Here is a 21,777-nt window from a genome sequence, read left to right as displayed (position 1 = left end):
AAAAACAAATTAACTAATGAAACTTGAATTAATTATAGAGAAAATGAGAGTACTATGTGTATAGTATTAGTAATTAGTACCATAATTTACCTATTTCGTATTTAGGTAAATAATTATTAATGTTAAAATTATTTAATTTTTTATAAAATGTAAAACGACTGATGGGTGTATAATACTAAAATATTTATACCTAACTAATAGCTAAAGAAAACTAAAGTTATAAAATATAAACATGAATAATGATACCTATACTAATATTGGGTGCCTCCGGAATTTTAAAAAATACTTTAGAGTACCACAAGTCAAAAAAGGCTGGGAACCAACCTGTGTCATGATATAATGAATCACAGATATACAATGTTTCATAATATAAAATACGATCGCACTGTTGTATATGATAACTCAGATTATGTATCTACACAACACGCAAGTTTTGTTTTATATTATGCAGAATTTATAAATATATTTCGATCCATAGTATTTGAAAATTCCTTCACTTTCCCCCCACCAGCACGAAAAATAATATGAATTCTAATCTAATAAAGTAGGTAATGAACATTCATCGTGAATAGGTGAACTCTCTTATAGCCTTATGTACAAAGATACTTTCATTCAGTACATCAATATTAATGTCAACCAACGTAATATTAAATTTGAAACAAAACGTAGAAGTATTATACATCTCTCATTTGCAAACACAAAATAATAAATTTGATTTTGCTATTTTTTTTTTTTTTGAACAATTATAGATATTATTCACATTTGAAATACGTTTCAAATTTCAGTCGCGTGGTGTCGTAGATAAGCAACTAAGTCACACTAATCGTGAATTAAAATATTAAGATTACATTAGAAATTTAGAATACCTTAATACACCTTAATCCTTATACATTTTTCTAATAATAACTTAACACTTAAATACATTTTCATTACATTAAAAAATTATCATTATGTATATTTAATACTTATTATTATGGTTTATTGTGTATAATATATAATAATTAATAAGTACCTATTAGGTACCTATATCATAACTCATTACCCACTTATGTAGTTATGTACAATGGATATATATTATAATTTATATTTTTAATATCAATTTAGCATTACCTATTAGCCATCATTCAATAAACACGTCTAGGTACCTGTATCAGTATGCATACTAAATTTTTACATGAACAAATATTATAAATTGATTACAGTAATAGATACTTATTACTTACCATTAGCAACACTTGACTTACGAACAAGTTAAACTTTTTTTTTTATGGCCCATTTAGGACCTTTGCTGCTTTCACTACTTAATGCCATCTATCTCTGTCTACCTCTACACACTCTTCCAATTTTTATCCTGGTGCATATTCTTCGATGTCCGATTTGAGTCCTTTGTCCTTTGTCCTTATCACTTGCACACGCCAAAGGCATAGTAGTGGACCAATACCTATTGCTTATAATTTTCTTAAAAATTAAAACTAATTTAAATATTAAATTATTTAATATAGCTGATGATACAACCAAATTATTATCAAAACACATTATTAATATTTATATTTATAGATGTTGGTTTTGTTTTTGTATAGCAAATTAAAAATAAATCACAATTTCAAAAATAGTAGTTCAATCATTAAAATTTATTCCATATCTATAATTTGTATACTAAATTACTAAATGTACTATTAAGCTTGAAAATGTGACAGAAATAAAATCTAGTTTTAAACTTTAATACTTTTTGCTTGAGATTTACTTGATAACAACCTTTCCTATACCATATAATTAGCTTACAAAAGGTTACAACTAAGAATTTTAACTCTTGAGCATATAATATTATGTTCTGTTCAGTTACAACAAATAAGTAAAATTATTTCCCAAATCAAAATCTTTTACAAGGACTATATTGTATTATATAGTTGATAGAACTATCAATTGTCAATTGTCATAGAATTATTGGAAATGTATAAATAATATATTGTTCTAAATTCTTATAGCTAGTAATAAAGATTCATAATAAAAAAATAAAAACGTTCAATATTTATTCAACAATATATTGTACTCTAATTCCGATATAACAAAAATATATTATGTATGTGCTTAAATATTAAAAAAAAAAAGTTTTAGAATAAATAAAGCGTACAGGAATCATAAACAAATAATTACTGTTCATACAAATAACTTTCATAAAAAACTAATTTGTTTGTTCGTAGTAGTAATTTTACTACTTTATTACTACCAATATATTTTATAAAATTCATTACAATTCGACTAGCATACACAACATTAAAATATATTTATTTTATAAAAAAAAAAGTTGTGTAAAAATATGAGATTCGTTACTAACAATAATTTTGTAAATATAAAATATAACAATAATTATTAATTAGCCTAGAAATATTTTTAATTTAACAGTTAAAAAAATATATATACTCATAAAATAAAACATTAAGAACTGTGATACTTAACAACTATTTAAAACAATAACAATCTTAAATACGTTTTGTGCTATACCAGATACCAATATTGTATGCAAACTAATATACAATAGCCTATATGTTAATATAAAAATCAAAACAATTAGCATATCTTAATTATGTTTTTATAATTTGATTTGGTATTAATATCACATTTTAGTAGACCTATAATCAAACAATATATAAGATATTTGTATCTCATAGCACTATACTAAATATAATTAGACTTCAGTCATCGATAGGTGAGGTTTAAATTATCGTCTACCACTAATGATACACCTGCCAGATCCCAAACTGCTGTAAGATGGAATGTCATATTGCTCAACACAACTAAATACTCAAAGAGAGCAAAAAATGTATATACTGAAATTATATAAAATTCAATAAGTAAATATAAATATATTTGTATATGCACATTGCACATAGAAAAAATATTTTTATTTAAGTACATACCACCAGATTCACAATAAGCATTATGTCGCAGAAAACAATATCCAGCAATTGCAAAACTGGTCATATTGAATAAAGTAAAAATTATTTTATATTTTAATGACCGCACTTCTAATTTTGTCATAAGTGTTCTGGTAATACGTCCTTTTTTCAATAAAATAGATGAAATAACCATGTTAAGTTCAGAAGCACAGATAAAAGTGACAAAACTTTTTTCATGAATACCTTAAAATAATACAATAAATTCATATCTATACACTTAAATTTAAAAAAATAATGTTATAAGTTATAACTCAATAGTCATTATCAGGGCTCGTAAGTTCATACATTTGCATATATTTTTTGCTACACAGGAACAAACATGGTAACTGAGAAATAAATTCAGGTATATTTGTAATATAATAGATTTTTTAGTGTTATTAGTGCATAGTATTACATAAAAAAATATTATATTTATTAATTTAAATATTTTGGTTTTTTTTTGTTTCTTATTTTATTTATTTTCCTGTTTACAAAATGATAGTATTAGTTTTGATTTATTTTTATTAATTTTGATTATTTTAAAATGTATAAAAATTAAAAGGCATAAAATACTTTTAAAATGAATTGATTTTTATCTTATTATTTCAAAATTTGTCCATGATTTTTTCACATAGTGCATATTTGAATGCATATTTTGCCAATGTTTAGAGCATGAATGCATGCTAATTTATGCATTTTTTAATGCACAACTTACAAGCCCTGGTCATTATTATATAACAATTAAATTTTATTATTATAAAATCTCTTTATATGTTAAATATTTTGGTTATTAAATAATAATCCATTTTTATTTCTTTTCAAACTAGAAAAAAAAGTAGTTTTTTTATATTCCCAAGATATAAGTAATTATTTAAATAACTTAAAAATTATTAATAATAACTAATGAGACATAAAAAAAATAATACATTACCATTATGGTTAAATAAAAATAGAACAGATTATACCTGTACTAAATTAAAGTAATAGTGTCTTAAGAATAGTATATTGCAAATATTATGAATATCTAAAATACCCATTTTGATAAGACAAATCTATGGAATTAAAGTGATTTAATTTTTTGTTATTTTTAACATGTTTTTAGTAAAATAAACAATTTTTGAGGTTATAAAATTGGCTTTCTGTACAATAATTTAAATAAAATAAATTTAAAATTTATCATAATTTACAACTTAATTGCCTAATATTAATACTATTATAATACCATATTTTGATATCTCTAATAGTTGTAGATGCATTTCATAAAAAAAAAGGAATTTAACTGTTTAAGTATATGAGAAAGCATTAGAAAACTAACAGTAGAAACCAAAACAGAAAAATTATTAAATAGAAATTCATTTTTTTTTTTTTTATAAAATTATCGTGTATTTTATAGTAAATATCTAGTTTGTCACTTTACTCACTGTAATAATCTGACGAAGTAAATATTGATAATACAACTAATGAGCATACTTCAACAGTGGATAAAAATCTTAATAATACCACACACCAGTGTAATGATGGTTTAATTATATTAGTGTAGTACTGGTAATATATACCAACCACAATAAATCTTATTGGACTATGAGCGATTATGACTAAAGTCCAAATAAATCGCTGTACTGGATAGTTTCCCACAGCAGTTGATATTGTTGGCAAGTAATTTTTAACCTATAAAACAAACATAATTAAGTATACATAATAACTAGGAAGTAAAAAAAATGTTGTGCTTATAAATTTCAATAAACAAACTCGATAGCCACAGTGTGTTGATGTAGCGTCATCCAATTTAAAAAGTATAGTCCATAAAACACAAAATACAAAGGTAACCAATACACTAAGTAAAGTAACTATTGACAGCCAATACACTTTGATTTGAAATAAATACCGCTTGTCTGGTTTTTCTGGACATGATACTGAATAATTTTGAATCATGCTTGTAATTCGTCGTAAATTATTCATACTAGAAAATAAAAATTAAAAAGTTATTACTGAAAATCTATCATATAAAAATTTGTTGAATGAACCCTTTTTAAATATCAATATTAGTATATCATAGTTTTACTATTCACAGTAAAAAATACTAAAATACATACATAATAATACTTAAAAAACAAACTTTCATAGTCGATAAAAAAACTAATACATTAGTACACAAAACAAACTATTTAAAGCCACACCCATTCTAAATATTTTACCTTTAAATTAAATCAATTATTATATTAAACACATATGAGCAAATAGTATGATTGTTTAGATAAGTAGCTATTATTTTAGCATATTTAGTTTTTGATTAAAGACAAATAAATTTAATAATTAAATAATATAAAATATCTTCAAAAAATAATTAGTACATTATTATGGTAAGCACAAAAAACTTAAATTTATTTTTACACACTAATGGTTTAATTTACATAAATTATAAAATAAACTATTTTATAAATCATAGTTTAGTGAAAAGAATGCTTATACATAAAAAATTTCTTAAAACATTTCTACTGACATAAAACATAATAAATTATAGATAGGTAGGTAACTTACTTATATCAATGGTAAATCTATTATACTTAAGTTTAATTAAATGAACTGCGCGACGTTTGGAACGATTAGTGAATTTCAAGTGTTTCAACATTTCAGTTTTTCTAGACATCTGAATAATTTAAACGGCAAACAGTATCAATAAGGAAAACATAATAAAATCAATTTACTGCAATAAAAAAATAAAATATTTAAGGAACTATAGGATGGTATAGGAGCGTATCATGTTATCATACTATTATATTGTTATTATTATTTATTATTACTCGTATCATTTTTTTTTAACGGATCGACTTTTATTATTTTTATTATTATGTCATTGATAGCGATAAGTGTTACCATAAGGACAAACCCAAAATATTTGTTAAGAAATTCATGAGATGTTGAAAGTTTTTTCTTCGTTATTAATACATTTTTCAAGAAAATTTATTAAAATATTAAATAACTAAATAAGTCAGAGTATCAAGTATCAGAATAATGTATAAAAACTTAAAATATTAATATTGTTGGATATTATATGACGTATAAGATAGTCGTATGTAATCTCAAAGGGACAGTTTTAATATTAAAGCAATTATAATTGATTTATTAATCAGTGGCGTAACCGCGTAACTTCAAAATTTTGACCTAGGAGCTAGGAGCGAAATTTTCAATGGTCTCCCCACTTATGGTCTCTTCCGGGTATTATATAGGGAGGTCTGAGGAGAAGAGGTTACATTGATCTTACAACAATTATTTTATATATTATTTAAAAAATATTATTGCATGTTTTATTAATTCAAAATTTTAAAATATTAAAAAAACAAATTAAATTAATAGTTTATTAGTTTAAGTTATTAAAAGAAAAAACATTATATTACTTCGGGGTTCTGCGTCTAAGCGAACGAGGCCAGGTAAGCCCGCACGGCTGATACCTCATAGTTATGCCACTGACAAATATATAATATAATAAAATACATTAATGTATTATACTCAGTGCTCGATTTAAGGGGAACTCAGGGGACACTGCATCATTCTGAATTTTTATTAAAATGCACGTGATAACATCATAATAATTTTTCTTACTATAGATTTAATAATTATTAAGATATTTATTATTATTATTTAACTAATTATCTTAAATCATCATTACAAATTGTGCCACAAAATATTTGTTCCACGTTAGATTTGTTCTAACTACTATTGTATCCTAGAATATACGTCTTATGATAAATTATGGAACTATTTCAATAAATAGTTAAAATGAATTGTTTTTTATTTAGTTAGTTTTGAGTTTGTTATTATATTAGTTATAACTAAAATGTACAATATAATATTTACAGTAACTTTTTTTTAATTTGATTATTTGTAAATATTTTTCATATGATTTAAAGAGGGGTATAGAAGGTGTGGGGGCATAGCCCCCACGGCTTAGTAACGTTTAACAAGTGACGGGGACGCTCTTTTTTTAAAAGTTAACAGAGTCCCCCTATTTTAATTTTGTCGAACACTGATTATACTTAAATACTTACATGTTAGGTAAGTACATAATTATGGCAATATGACTGTATAAGTGGTGTTTAATACTTTAATAGTAATGCATGATTTATAGCCATTATACAAAGTTATAGTTATTTCATTATTTGCATAGCACATAGACCTATAAATCCAATAAATCTTTATAGATCTATGGTATAGCCACGTATTACGCATAACATGTTTACGTATTACATGCTGTAAAAGAGATAACTTTGTTTTAGGAAAATTTTTTCAAAACACTATGTACTCCTGATGGCTGATATAATAATTATATGACAAATGTATTCAAACTTATAACAAAAATGTGGTCCATCAAAGATTTATATAATTTATTATTTATAATTACTAGTATATTAATATTAATATTAAATTCACGTCATAGAATTTAAGAAGCAAAACAAAGCAATTCAATTATTAAAACGAATAATTTTCAGTTGTATTGAGCGCAAGTTTATATCTATGAAAATTTACAAAGTATCAACATAACAAGTATCTGAATATTTGAAGACAATTTTAAAGTCAAATATCAATCACAATTAACAAGTAATAAAATATTGTATTAATTGTATACGCAGTATGTATATTATAATTGTAAATAGAAAATACAAGATATCAGAAAAATCAAAATAAATATAGCCAATGTAGGTAATAGGTAAGAACTAAAAAATAACTAATAATAATAAATACCTAAGAAATAATAGCTACCTAGCTATTATACGTATACATAGGCATATAACCTATATTATAGATTTTATTATAAGTAGCGCCTAAATATGGTCATACGCGTAGCTATCTAGTATATACTATAGACATACCTAATGTGTCATGTGTGCTCAAGACTATATGTATAATGGTAAGGAAAAAAATAATATTTAGTTTGTCTTTTAGTTTCTATCATAATTTAATATATTACGCTACATAAAATTATAAGTCTTCTCTTCAATAACTCTCAATAATCACAAATTATATCGGTTTTAAATTAATAATATAATATTATTTTTAAATGTTTAGTAACAATATTCGTATACAAGTAAATAATTTTAGTTGTAAATTACAAGTAACAACATTATATCAATTACAGAAAACCGCAATACTAATAAGATTTTGCCGTTCGCGTTACAGCCGTTCGCGTTACAGCCGTCGACAGTTGTGCGAAGTTATCAAACAATGACTGTACATCATCATTGCGTCATGCAATCCAATGCGCAATGCGCATAAATAATAAAAATGATTATTGGTGTACGTATATTATAAAACCATGTTATTTTACAGCATAATAGCCAATATATAAACATTAAAACTAGATAATACGATACTAGTAATTGCCTTCAAATTGAAAATTATAAATTACTACAAAGATTATATTTTAGGTTCACCAATTTATCTTTAATATTTTTTGTAATGTGCCTAATACATTTAAGTAAATAATCATTGTTTATATTATACACATATTATATAGATTTAAGAAATATTTTTCTTTAAACATTTTGACTTATTATCGGAATTTTGATAGATGTTTTAAGTGAGGAAGACTTTATTTTATGTCATTATTAAAATCACTGCAGTAGATTATAGATTTACTCAATTTATGGCGCAATTTAATGTCTATGAAAATATGTAATAATATCAAATACTATAAATGGTAATATAATATATAAAACTCAATTCCATAATTTGATAGAGATAATGGTGTATCTCTAATAAAAAGATTCTGCTGATATTTCATATATATATGCGAATTCTTCGCAAGCTTCATGCTCATCATAATTTTTTTCGTTTAATAATGAAATTAAGTATTTAAATTGTTCTGAATTTTGGAATGTTATTCTCTAAGAACCGTACTTTCAAATATTAGATTTCTTATATCACCTAATAAGATGAGCGTGTGGGCGATAAAAACTTTTTATTAAATGAGAACCAACCTTTTTTACTTTAAATTGTTAAGAAGATTTTTTTTAAATGTGAATTTAAATCAAAAGTTGAGTGAATATTTTCTAAGTTATTAAAATGTATATACCATTTAAATAAGATACTCAAATAAAATAATTTCAAAAATATATTTAAAATATTTTCAAATTATTAAAAATATTTTAAAACGTTCTGAAAATTATTAAAACATATTTATAGAATATCAATATTTTGTGAATTTATTAAAAATATTATTTTTCTATGTGGGATAAGAATAATAAAGTCGTTAATAATTGTTTTACAAAAATATAACACATATTCAATATTTAATCTTGTACTTATACCTATTACCTATATGGTATTTATATTATTTGATTCATAGTGTTATACTATATTTAATAGTTGTTAGTTCCATTATAAATATATTGTATATATGTTGTAGGACAATAAATTTAATCAGCTTTTGAAAATCTCATAAATGTTGTCATATTATAATTTATAATTGTACATTGTACATAGAGAGACAGTATAATAAATGAAATGCTTATAAATATACTATAAATTGTAAGTTATTTGCTCATTACGTTATATAAAATAAATTTATTGGTTACAGCCTTACATGTTGACATGTTGCATAAATAATAAATAAGTAGTCATTTTAAAATTAATAACAAAGTAGACATCTTAATATGCACGAATAGTTAACCCATTATTTCTTTGGTTTTAGTTTAAATATTTAGAGACTATATTACCTATGTAAGATAATAGTAAAATATTATAAATATACTATTGATGCTTTATTTAAGTTTATTATACCATTTATACCAATATAACTATAGATACAATTTACAAGATGAATCACCAAACAAACTAACCCCATTTTTCCTTAAATTATGAATTTGTTCAAATTTTAATTTTTAATATTTATAAACATATACTTAAATACCATATTTTCAAGGTATTAAGATTTTTCAATATATAAGGAGTGACCTGTTGGTAATACAGTATAGACGAGAAATAAGGTTAGGTTATTAACAGCTAATCTCATGCAAATATACTCTACTAAAGTACCAGGCCGATTTAAATAAAAATTATATCAATGTATTCCTAGAGTTTTGAAGGATATTTTAAGTTGCTTTTTTCAACCACTATAACAGAAATGGTGAACCTACGACACAAAAAATTCATTTTTAGGAATTTTTGAGGTTTGACAAAAAAAAAAAACTTATCAAATTAAATTAATTGTCATACGAAGAAAATAAAATTCAATCAATATTTTTATTGGTTATATAATGTTAACATGGTATTTTTCAAAATTGTTGTAACGTCTTGAAGATATCATACATATACATATATATATATATACATTTAAAAGTGTACGGTTATAATTTATAGGTTATACAAAAAATATAATTATAATATTATGTACATAGCCACGTATATAATTTGTGTTCTTACTAAAATTATTATATCAAACTGAACAAAATGATGACGTATTCAATTAGCTATTATAGGTACCTACCTACCTATAGCATCAGTAGCCATTACCTCAAAGTTCTATATAAGATAATACGAATCACCAAATAAATTAAATAAATATAAGTAAATATAAACTACTATTTAGTAATTTACACGTCATATTATATTTTATTATTCAAAAACAATATTACAACTTACTTCGATATTAATAATGTTTTCAAATAGGACACCAAGAAATTGAATCTTCAACTATAACATTTGTACATAAAATGTACAATGTACGTTTGTCTTATACTCGTATAAATATCATTTAAATTTTTATCAATACATTTTAATTAAATGATTAGAAACATATAATATAACAATTATGTTTATGCAAAGTAAAGTGTATAAGCTATAAAGAACATTATACAATTTCAAACATAATGTATTTAATTGGTTTGTTATATTAGACTAATTTTTAGATAGTATTGAAATTACTGTTTTAAATGTTATAATATACATAATTTATATTTATTTGTGATATAATTGACGATTATGTTTAGATAAATTGAAAAAAATCTAAATTTTGGTTCCACATATTATGGCTTCTATAATCTATGTAACTATTAATTATTATATTTTATATTTATTTCGTAATTATTAAATAGATTAGCAGTGAACGTAAATTTGGTACCTACTCCATAGTACTAGTAGTATGTTCCTCCATATCCGTGAAGATTTTTAGTTTGCTGGATATTCAATATCGACTAATGGTGTCTTAAAACTCAAGGTTTGATATTTATATTTATCTAAAAAAAAAAAATGCATACAGGTTGTTTTTTAGTTTTAATTTACTATAATATAGTTAGGTACATACAATATACGCAAAAAATTAAAATAACTTGAACAATGTTAGTAGTCTTTTTAAGAATGTCACATAATACTCTTTTAGAATTATACAATGAATTTGAGCAAATTGAATTACGGTTAAAAATATCTAATATAGGAACCTATATTATATAAAAGGAGACCACTGTAATGTTTTAATGATTTTCATATATATTATATACAGCTATACAAAGTGATCAGAATGCTTGTTCAACAGATAGTAATGAAATATAATATGTCATATTATACTGATAAACGTTTTAAAAAATAAAAACCAAGCGTATCATTAATAAAAAAAAAAACAAAAAATAATCACATACGGAACAAATTATAATATAATAATTAATAACTATATTATAATAATCGATATGTAATAGTATACTATAGGTAGGTCGTAGGTATATAATAATATAATAACTATGTCTATATTAGAGTAAGTGAGTAACGAAAAAGATTTAATGTCAGGCATCGTCAGTAAATACATTTATTTAGTAGCGTTATAATTATAATAACTACAAGTCTACAAGTATATTCATATTATGAATCGTTTGTATAAAAATCTATCTTTAAATTGTTTATAGTCTTATAAACATTCTATTTTATCACGAATTTATGAGTTTCATGATTTTTGGCATCTTGGGTACCTTAAACCTTTACATGATAATATTGGCTATTGTCCGATAACGTATCTAGGCACTGTAGAAACAACATAGTAACAATGAATGGTATAAAGTAAACCATTTTACGATAATTAAATCTATGATGATGATAAATCGATAAATAAGTATAATAACTAAATGGTTTCCTTCTTTCAATAAAAAAATAACCCTCATTCATAAAAAATTGAAATAGATTAACATTTTCTCATATTTTAAAACAAATTTAAATATTTTTAATCTATGACTTCAAGTACCTGCTATTTAATCTCAAATTAATTTTTGTTTAATCTATTAGGTCTACTTATAGTCTATAGGGGCAGTTTACTAATTGCGCCTAAAATTACTTATTATATACCAATTGCGCTCTAAACATTTTATGGTCGATAGACCAATTGCGCTCAAACCATTTTACAATACCTAAGGAAAATGTTTTAATGATTTATAACTATTATATTATTATATAATAATTGAAAACACTAACCTTCGATTTTTTGTGAGTATTAGTACATAATATAATAGAAATAAATAAATCATTTTTTTTCGCATTTTACAAGTTATCTTTTGATCGTAAATTATTCAAAATTAAATACTATTTACATTACATTATAATTCGTTTCATAAAATTCCCGATACTGTTATAAAATGTATTATACTCGATCACTTTAATCAATAATCAATTGATCAATAAATAAGTTTTAATTTTCAAGCATTTTAGTATATATGTGTTATACAAATGCAATTGGTATACTGACTCTATACAAAAATGTGTTAGGCGCAATTGGTCCATGCCCTCTGTGGGTACTTATACTTTTTATCGAAGAAAATTATAGGTCTAAAAAGGAAGACATATGGAGCACAATGGAGGACATATAATATATTGGGCCTATTGGGGGTGTAAAATATTGGGCGCTCACGAATCCCATCTAAACCTCGAATTGCCTACCGTGAATTTTTTTTATAAAGGTTACTCGAATTGCCTCCCGATTTCCAAAATAGCATTCACTTGAATTGCTTCCTATTTTAATAAGTACCTAGTGATCTTCTTGTACTAGAATCGCCTCCTATAGCTATAATTAATCGATTTAAGTATAACCTTACATATTATTATTATAGACTATAATGAACATATTAAATAAACTGAGAAAATAAAATAAATGTTAATAAATAGTTGTAATATTTTAGTAAATAGACTGATTCAGAAGTAATAATTTATATAAAAAATGTTTATTTAATAAAAATAATAAATAGTACATAAAATAATTTAGATGAAATATAATAATTCTGTTATACAGTTAAAAACTTAAATTTATATATAATTATACACAAACGAAATTGACTGGCGATGACGGACTAATCTTTCACTAATAATCAGTGATCGACCAGGTTATTATTGTATTTGACAAATTTATCTGTCTGGGAAATACTGCATGTCTTAAAATAATATTTTTGAACATTACGAAAATCGATATAATAATCGATACTACACGTAAAACTATCGATAATCTAAGTATGCTATAGGAAGTAATTCGAGTAGACTGGGTATATTCGAATTGTCTATGAAAACACCCAAAGGCAATTCGAATGTCACCAAAATATTATATACCTGGATAGACGTACAATACGTTCATGACGTAGTATATAATTAATAAATAATAAGTACAATAGTACAATACTATACGTCTATATAATAAAAAATATGTAAATAAATATGTAAAGAAATATGTAATAATATTATATAATAATTATTAATTAATAATGCATTAGTTATTATAAATCCTATTCATCATAATTATTTTTAATGGTACGATTATTAATTTTCTCAAGACAAATTACTGAACATTTTCATTCATCTTAAACTATCGTATCCATGGGTTTTACAAAAAATTACGAACGATATAATTTAATATACACTATTGTCTATTAATTATTATTCTAATAACCAATAAAAATGAGTAAGAGCACACGTTTTTTAAGAAATTGAAAATCTATACATTACTAACTAAATACGAACTAACTTATTTTAATATAGGTAACTAGGTAAGATATAATATAATATAAAGTATATATAATTCATATTACAGCCTAGAGGTTACGTAGGTACAAGGTTACCTTATCTTGTGAGTTGTGACCTATAACCATTAGTATAAACTCAGATATAACAAATATAATAGAAACATAATAATATGAAAAACATTAAAAAAAATATATGACTAATGGAGGACACCTATATATTTTGAACAGATTTTAAGTTCTGAGCACGTAGTAAAATATAAAAATATAAAAATGCTAATGCATTTTATAAAAATTGAAATGTCATAAAAATAGATAACATTCTTATTTCTTAACTTAAAATGTTATAATAGGTCAATTCACTACTTACTGCAAGCATGGATCCAAAGGATTACCAAGCGGTGATAGCCTCTTACCACTCCTGAATATTGTTAAATTCAAGAATGCCTGTTTTCGACTACAAAATTAATATGAATAAATGAATACAGTGAAACCTTCCTTAACGGATACTCTAAACAACGGAAACGTTTAATAGCTATATTTTGATAATTTTTATCGTAATTATTATAATCTAAGTATATATGATATTTTATTACAATGTAAATTGTACACATTATTATATTATTATATAGTTAATCTTATCCGTCGTAGAAAATGGCTGTTTCATCCAGTAACTTATTTTGTTTTAAATAATTATGTTCCTATTGTCTTGCCGATTGTGTTTCGGTCGTGTCCATTTTTATCGGTCACCGTCATCTGATCGGTTGCATACGAATTACGTCCCAAATTTAAAAATTATTGCGATTAGTACATACTAATGCGTCCCCGTTTTTCTTTACGACTTTACTAATTGCGTCCCGATAATCTAATATCAGAATATATATCTATGATAATTTCAATCAATAATCGATAAGAGTATATTTAGACGTTAGTATGTATCTTTCAATTGTGAATTTTGTTTTCATAAATCATTGAAATTATTGATTGCCATTAAAAATGTAACGGTAATATTCTACTCATCATACATCAGATACAATTAAAGTTATTTTGTTAAATATATCGGGACGCAATTTAATTGCTGCGGTCTGATCAAATACAAATTTGTTTTACGCAATACATTATTGTATTTATTTGTATTAAATTATTTTATTGTTAAAAATAAATTTGACATTTGTTTTTAAAAATATATTTAGTTGACATGCGAATATGCGATACGGCATACATACGACCGCTGTGACGGTCAATCAACATTAACTGCGTGTGGTTAATTTTTTGCAAAATCAAAATAACAAACGATTTTGTTAAATTTGTTCTATTATCTTTTTTATTTTCTGTATTATGTTTTATAATGTTTTATAATTATCATATAGAATTAATTTAACCTAATTGATAATTTCCTTATTTTAATAATTTAATTATATTATCGCACTGAGAAATTATAAATTTGATTATTACTATTTATCTATTAATTAACATATTATTTACACGTATTTTTATTAGAATTTGGTTAAAAGAGTCACCCCCCCCCCTAGGAAATATTTCTGTACCTACGCTTGATTTACTGTAAATTTATAAAAAAAAATAAATTTTAATTCACTTAAACCTACTGTGTTACGGTCTAGTACCTACTGGGCGTTTGCCATGTGCTCCTAAAGTTTATTTTTGTGTGAGGCAGAGGGCCCAACAACAAAAAACAAAAATTGAAGATATGGATATCCTATTTACTTATTTGAATTCAACGTTTTTAATTGATGTTGATAACCACTTCTGGAGTTGGAGTACACTACGTTTTCAAGCCCTAAAGTTAATAATATAGGTACCTAGACGGATAAGCATAATATAGTATACAAGAAGTTAATATTTTAAAATTGTTTTTTTAAAAATTAAATTAATATAAATGTGTGGAGGTAGGTACTTACCTATTTTTAATATTATTTTTCTAAATATTTGTATATTTGATCAGAATATTGTTTTTTTTTATACATTATATATATTTAAGTTAAACTTATCAAAGTATCAAAACTCCACTTCACGGCAAAGGTATAACCCGTAAACTTATATAGTCGTGACACATTAATGAAAAATTAATATTTACGATGAAATTTTTTTATGATTACAAATTACAATATTATAAAAGTGTTGACGTGCTGTCCCGTTGTGATCTTCAGTAAGATGTGCGCGACTTGTCGATAGTCGTAAACTCGTACATATACATATGCTCTGACAGTAGTTATTTTGTCTCTTGATGACGCCGTGACGGTGCATCGTCTGAAACCGACTACAGTACCTAATCTGAGTAACCAGTATAACTACCGAATCACGTGTTGACGGATGTCGTATTGTAGGCCATGTTACGTTTTTTTTTTTTATTCACATTTAATAATTATTAAATCGTTATAATATCAAACGTAATTGAAACGCTTGGCGCGAGAGGGCCCGCCTAATAGTCCGGTCATAAAGTTGCCCGGTTAAATCACAGAATAAGAATACACTGCAGGTACGCATAAATGGTCAAATGTGTGAAATGCATTTGCGATTGTGATTATTATTATATTATTTATATTATTAACAAGTATTTAGCCCGAAGTAAATATAGAATAGTAAAATAAAGTAAAATATAAAAATATATATAAAAAATATATTAAAATATATTTTTAATGGTACACGATAAAATAAAATATGGTACACATTATTTTGTTTAAGTTGGTAACAGTGCAGAATACTATATTATCAGTTAAACGAAAATTCGTAATCCCGCCTCCGCGTACCGTGATTACAGTGATTACTCTATTATATTCAACAATTCAACTATTAATTCGTTCATTTCATATTTTAATTCATTGCTCATGTCTTATAAGTCGTAGTTCGTGTATCGTGATTCACGTTGCCAATATATCTTAATAATATATTTTGCTAACCTATGTTGTAAATCGTTGAAAATTTGAAAAGGATAAAGAGATTGAATACATCTCAATTCAAAAATTTAATGATATTCCTAGGAAGCAAAAACTGTTTATTTTCTGGTGGTTTAAATTATAAACCTTATTTTTTACTGTCTGATTTGAATTGAATTGGGTATGAAGATATCGTGAAAATATTTAAAACAGTGAAAAAATGTATAAGGCAGATGATAATTCACGAATGTAGTTAGCTATTTTTATTTTATTTTTTATCAGTTAGAATCTGTTTTGTGTAAAAAACAAAAAATAAACAATGTCAATACGAGAGATAGAAATCTCAGACCAAATGTTTTCTTTGAGTCAATCAGACATTTGTCGACTCTGTGGGCTAAGCAACTCATCGAGGTTCCTGATCTACAGAAAAGTAGATGCTGCTGAATTGACTATTGCAGATTTAATTAACCGCTATTTGCCTATTCAAGTAAATATGAAATATGCATCTAATCTTATGATTAAGATTTTAGGTTATTCAACAAATTGATTTTACAAAAATATAAATATAATTTTAATTAACATTATTTAAATTTAATGATTTTAGTCAAGTTAAATCAAATAGCTATAATACAACACTAAGTGATTATTTTGTTAAAAAAATTGTTGATTGATTTAAACTTCTCCAAAAATTGTATAGATTGCTTGTTCCAAATTAAATAATAATAAACATACTTATATAACTTTATTTTTTAATTATTCATGTATGTGCATGTTACAGGTTTCTGATGATGATGAATATCCGAGAACTATATGTTCAAACTGTAAATGTCAGTTGGATATGCTAGTGAAATTTATTGATGATTTGTTAGATGGTCAAATGTTTCTCAAAAATGTTTATAAACTGTATAAGTCTAAACAGCTTTCTTCGGCAGAATATATACCTATGGTGGATGAAAGAACCACTAATTTCAAGAATAACATAAACACTAAAAGTAATAATGTGGAATTTATATGTGAGACTTGTGGTTTAACGTTACCTGACAAAAGTGACTTGAAGGCTCATTTGAAAAATCATCATGGTGATTAAAAGCAATTAAAATTTAAATATCATAATATTGATTACACAAAACTGACAATTATCTATTTTTGGTTTCAGAAGAACAACCAATACCAAGTGACACCTCAACAGTTAAAGTTGCTGATAGATTTTCATGTGAATATTGCAAGAAAACATTTGCTCATAAAAGTGGGCTTAATACTCATTTAAAAACACATAAAGGTAAATAATTTCATTTTGGACTGTTTAAATATAGATAAATGTTACTAAATCAATATAGCTACTATCAATTTATGTTTTATAATAAAATGTTACATTAAGCTGTTATTAAATGTGAATTATTGAATTTACATTAATTTATACGTATTATTTATTAATTATTTAGGTGATAAAAAATATGTATGTAAAGTATGTAAAAAAAGTTATTATCAAAACGGAAACCTGCAAGAACACATGCGCATACATACTGGAGAAAAACCTTTCAGTTGTGAATACTGTACAGTATCATTTAGAACGTCATCTCAGGTTTGCATATGTTTGTAAAATAACCAATTTATTTGTTATGTGTTTTGTTGTTTGTTTATTTTAAGATTATATTTTTAGTTGAAAACTCACATTCGATGTCATAGCGGTGCTAAACCTTATAAGTGTTCAGTGTGTGAACGATCATTTCCACATAATAATACTCTGAAAATTCATTTAAGGCGTCATTACGATGATCGACAATACAACTGTGAATATTGTCCAAAAAAATTTGTTGACCGTACAGCGTTGGTCAGACATTCTCGTACACATACAGGTGACAATATAGACATTTTGAAACATCTTCTTGTATAATATTTTATTCTTACTTGACTATTAAAAATTATATAAAATCGTTATACATAATTTAATTTTTTCAGGCGAAAAACCATATTATTGTGATTTGTGTAACAAGGACTTTGCTACAGTAACAAATTTTAAAAAACATAGAAAAGTAAAGTATAACATTAATATATTATTAACTAAGTCCAGTGATGTATTGTTGAATATATATTTTATGGGTATACACACTAATGAAATATGTATATTAAACATAATATCACTCCACACAAATATTATTTTTTTTTGGTATGTTTGAAAAAAAAAATTAATCCCTTATAATTTATATATTTATAACTTCTAATATTACTATAAAATTATATTATCGTAAATAATATTGCATTTTCTTACAATTTATTGGATTGAAGTGTAGTATAACTACACATAGATACTATGTATAATTTATATTTGAAATATATACTCTATTCCAAATAAAAACAGTCTTCGGCGGCGACCAGTTTATGTTGGGCAGCAGTCAGACAACATCCGTTTTTCTAACTTACCTCCCACTTACCTGTCTGCTGTGTTGTAAAGCCACACCCATGCGCACAAATTGGCCGCCAAAGACTGTTCTTATTTGGAATAGAGTATATATTCAAATATAATAACATAAATAAAACAATAACCCTTTTTACATAAGTTATACAAGAAATCAACATTGTTTTAGTATAATATGAAAAATAAATTATAAACATTATATCAGTAGATTACCTTTTAGTTATACCAGACCCCTGGCTAGACTGAAAACGATGGAAGGGCTACTGCAATGATATTAAGCACAATTTAATAATATCTATTTTTAAAAATGTTATTTACTAAATTGAACTTAAAGTCTTAAAATATATTAAACACAGTGTATACTGTTATCTTCAACAGATAAATAATTCATTACAACTAATTTTTTTTATTAATTATTAAATAAGTTGTATTTGGTTTTCAACATATTTTAGAAACATATATCCATAAAATATAATTTTACATTATATTATGCTAAAAATTGAAAATCTGTTGACAAATCTATCTGCATGTATGTACCAATAATACCACTGACTAAGTCAAATCAAATTTTCACAATTAAGGCAAAAAGTAATACAACAACAACTATTCTTTTAAAAAATCTTTTTGAAAAATTTAAGTTAATTATATACATTAATTTTGTTAATCTATTAAAAATACTCAAAATATACTTAAATATAATATTAAAATAAATACATACCGTTTTTGTAGTTTTATTCACAATGTTGAAATTTATTTTGTTTTAAACTGTGTGCAATACATATACAAATACAATCAAATTAAAATATATATTTCTAAATAAACATTAACTTAATAACTAATTAAATTGATATAATTTATTATAGATACACATGAAAGATAAAAATTCTACAGTATGGGAGCTAACTACAAAATTCCAAAAAGGCAGTTCAGAAATTGATTATATAAATGCTACAATAATTAATGATAATGAGCTGCAGGCATGTGATAGAACAGAAGACTTATTTTTAATTTCCAATCAAGTTAAGGTGTGTTCAATTATTCAGTATTACAATTGAAAATTATTTTATATTTAGAATAAGCTATTAATAAAAATTATATTTTAGGATCTGAACACTGATATACCGTCCAATAGTGTAAATAATTTGGATGACCTACTAAATGTCAACACTTCCTTCACATCTTTAAATTCTATTAGCTTCAGTGAATCTATGTTAGATTTAGCTGAAAACATTGTACCATAGTCCATAGAGCTTAGTATATATAAATATAGTTTATAATTATAATATATTATATATTATGTATATTAGTTTATATGAGCTAAAATAACAATATTCTGTATTATAATATTTAGCAAATGTCACTGACTTTTTCAACATTACCATCAGTGCTATTGATAAGACTGATGACCGCAGACTATATCCTGTTGATAATGTACATTGAAATACAATATTGTTAAAAGTGTATTCAATGTTAATATTTTGTATTTTTATAATTTATTTATTTTTCTATGACTCCAAATGTTGAAGCTTTATTTTTTATAATTAACTATAATAATTAATCGGTGTCTCTACTTCATGCATTAGTAAACAATGATTTTTAAGTGTATATTTTGAGCATATGTTTCTACTAACTATTACTTTATTTGTATAATCTGAAATAATAGAATATGATTGTTTCAACTTGTAATTAAATATATTTTCTATCTTGCTTCAAAAATTTGTATTGGAATAATACAGTTTTCTAGTTCTTACTAATTACTATTAACCTAATTAATATAAATAAAATTAATGAACTACCAAAAAAAATAAATATTTTATTCTAATTCTACTAATTAGAACTTTTGGATAATGCTACTTGAAATATTTGGAAGAATTTTTTTGTCCAAATTAATTTATAACCTAAAAGATATAATAATTATAAAAGTAATGTATTCATTACTATACAAAGACTTAAAGACTTAAATATAAGTTTTTTAAAACTGAAATAGTAAAATATAAAATGCCTATAGGTTGATAAATTAGTGAAAAACTAATTTTGATATACATTTATTATGTTGCAACAAAAGATAATTTGATTAATATATACTATAAATGTTAATGAATAATCAATATAATCAATTGATTGTATTGCAAATCAATAAAATATTTATTTTAAATTATAATCTATTTAAATACATCAATATACCAAAAAATCTTATTTAAAGATTATTTTATACTTAGAAATAAAAAAAAAATATGAATTATTACATAAAAAAATAAAAAAGAAACAAAGCTTTACAGCTTCCTAAAATGAAAAGAAAAGAATCGAATAGTGTATATTCTGGGGGCTAGACCTACACATTAAAAAACATAAATGAAGGTATTACATACATTCTTAAGAATCCCAATAAACGTTTATTAAATATTTTATTATTATAAAAAACAAAATAGGTGAGTAATATCACAAATAGAACAAACAATCACTGTGGGCTCAAAATAGCTATAATAATAATATCGGAATTAATCTTTAAAGTTTTTATAGAAGCACGTAGGTACATGTACATTCTTATTGTA

At 24.2% G+C, this 21,777-nt stretch overlaps 2 protein-coding genes across 6 annotated transcripts; one reads left to right on the top strand and one right to left on the bottom strand.

Moving 5' to 3' along the window:
- Positions 1 to 2,403: 2,403 nt before the first annotated feature.
- Positions 2,404 to 16,211, bottom strand: LOC113559659 (post-GPI attachment to proteins factor 2). Of its 5 annotated transcripts, XM_026965420.1 has the most exons (7): positions 15,835 to 16,209; positions 14,286 to 14,426; positions 11,057 to 11,167; positions 4,686 to 4,896; positions 4,358 to 4,604; positions 2,919 to 3,140; positions 2,404 to 2,828 (listed from the first exon to the last, which is right to left on the bottom strand). In XM_026965420.1, the coding sequence occupies exons 3-7, from the start codon at positions 11,083 to 11,085 to the stop codon at positions 2,698 to 2,700; spliced, it is 840 nt and encodes a 279-aa protein (XP_026821221.1). In that variant the 5' UTR covers positions 11,086 to 11,167; positions 14,286 to 14,426; positions 15,835 to 16,209; the 3' UTR covers positions 2,404 to 2,697. The 5 variants fall into 5 exon arrangements, with proteins under 5 accessions (XP_026821221.1, XP_026821214.1, XP_026821228.1 ...); XM_026965413.1 differs by lacking the exon at positions 14,286 to 14,426 and having other exon boundaries at positions 2,686 to 2,828; positions 15,835 to 16,211; XM_026965427.1 differs by lacking the exons at positions 14,286 to 14,426; positions 15,835 to 16,209 and adding an exon at positions 5,475 to 5,583 and having other exon boundaries at positions 2,686 to 2,828; positions 11,057 to 11,074.
- Positions 16,212 to 16,718: 507 nt separating this feature from the next.
- LOC113548389 (zinc finger protein 658B-like) lies at positions 16,719 to 20,825 on the top strand. Its single transcript, XM_026949247.1, has 8 exons — positions 16,719 to 17,296; positions 17,588 to 17,888; positions 17,966 to 18,088; positions 18,252 to 18,391; positions 18,470 to 18,665; positions 18,769 to 18,842; positions 20,089 to 20,250; positions 20,329 to 20,825. The coding sequence occupies exons 1-8, from the start codon at positions 17,129 to 17,131 to the stop codon at positions 20,464 to 20,466; spliced, it is 1,302 nt and encodes a 433-aa protein (XP_026805048.1). The 5' UTR covers positions 16,719 to 17,128; the 3' UTR covers positions 20,467 to 20,825.
- Positions 20,826 to 21,777: the final 952 nt, after the last annotated feature.

Source organism: Rhopalosiphum maidis, chromosome 4, assembly GCF_003676215.2.
Source record: "Rhopalosiphum maidis isolate BTI-1 chromosome 4, ASM367621v3, whole genome shotgun sequence".
Lineage (NCBI taxonomy): Eukaryota > Metazoa > Arthropoda > Insecta > Hemiptera > Aphididae > Rhopalosiphum > Rhopalosiphum maidis.
The sequence above is the reverse complement of the archived record's forward strand: the minus strand, read 5'-3'. Positions and strand labels throughout refer to the sequence as shown.

Coding starts and splice junctions, on each gene's coding strand:
- LOC113548389 (XM_026949247.1), top strand. CDS start 17,129: ATGTCAATACGAGAGATAGAAATCTCAGACCAAATGTTTTCTTTGAGT. Junction 17,297..17,587: donor ACCGCTATTTGCCTATTCAA/GTAAATATGAAA, acceptor TGCATGTTACAG/GTTTCTGATGATGATGAATA. Junction 18,666..18,768: donor ACATTCTCGTACACATACAG/GTGACAATATAG, acceptor TAATTTTTTCAG/GCGAAAAACCATATTATTGT.
- LOC113559659 (XM_026965413.1), bottom strand. CDS start 11,085: ATGGAGGAACATACTACTAGTACTATGGA. Junction 4,897..11,056: donor CATACTACTAGTACTATGGA/GTAGGTACCAAA, acceptor TTTATTTTCTAG/TATGAATAATTTACGACGAA. Junction 4,605..4,685: donor CAACACACTGTGGCTATCGA/GTTTGTTTATTG, acceptor TTTGTTTTATAG/GTTAAAAATTACTTGCCAAC.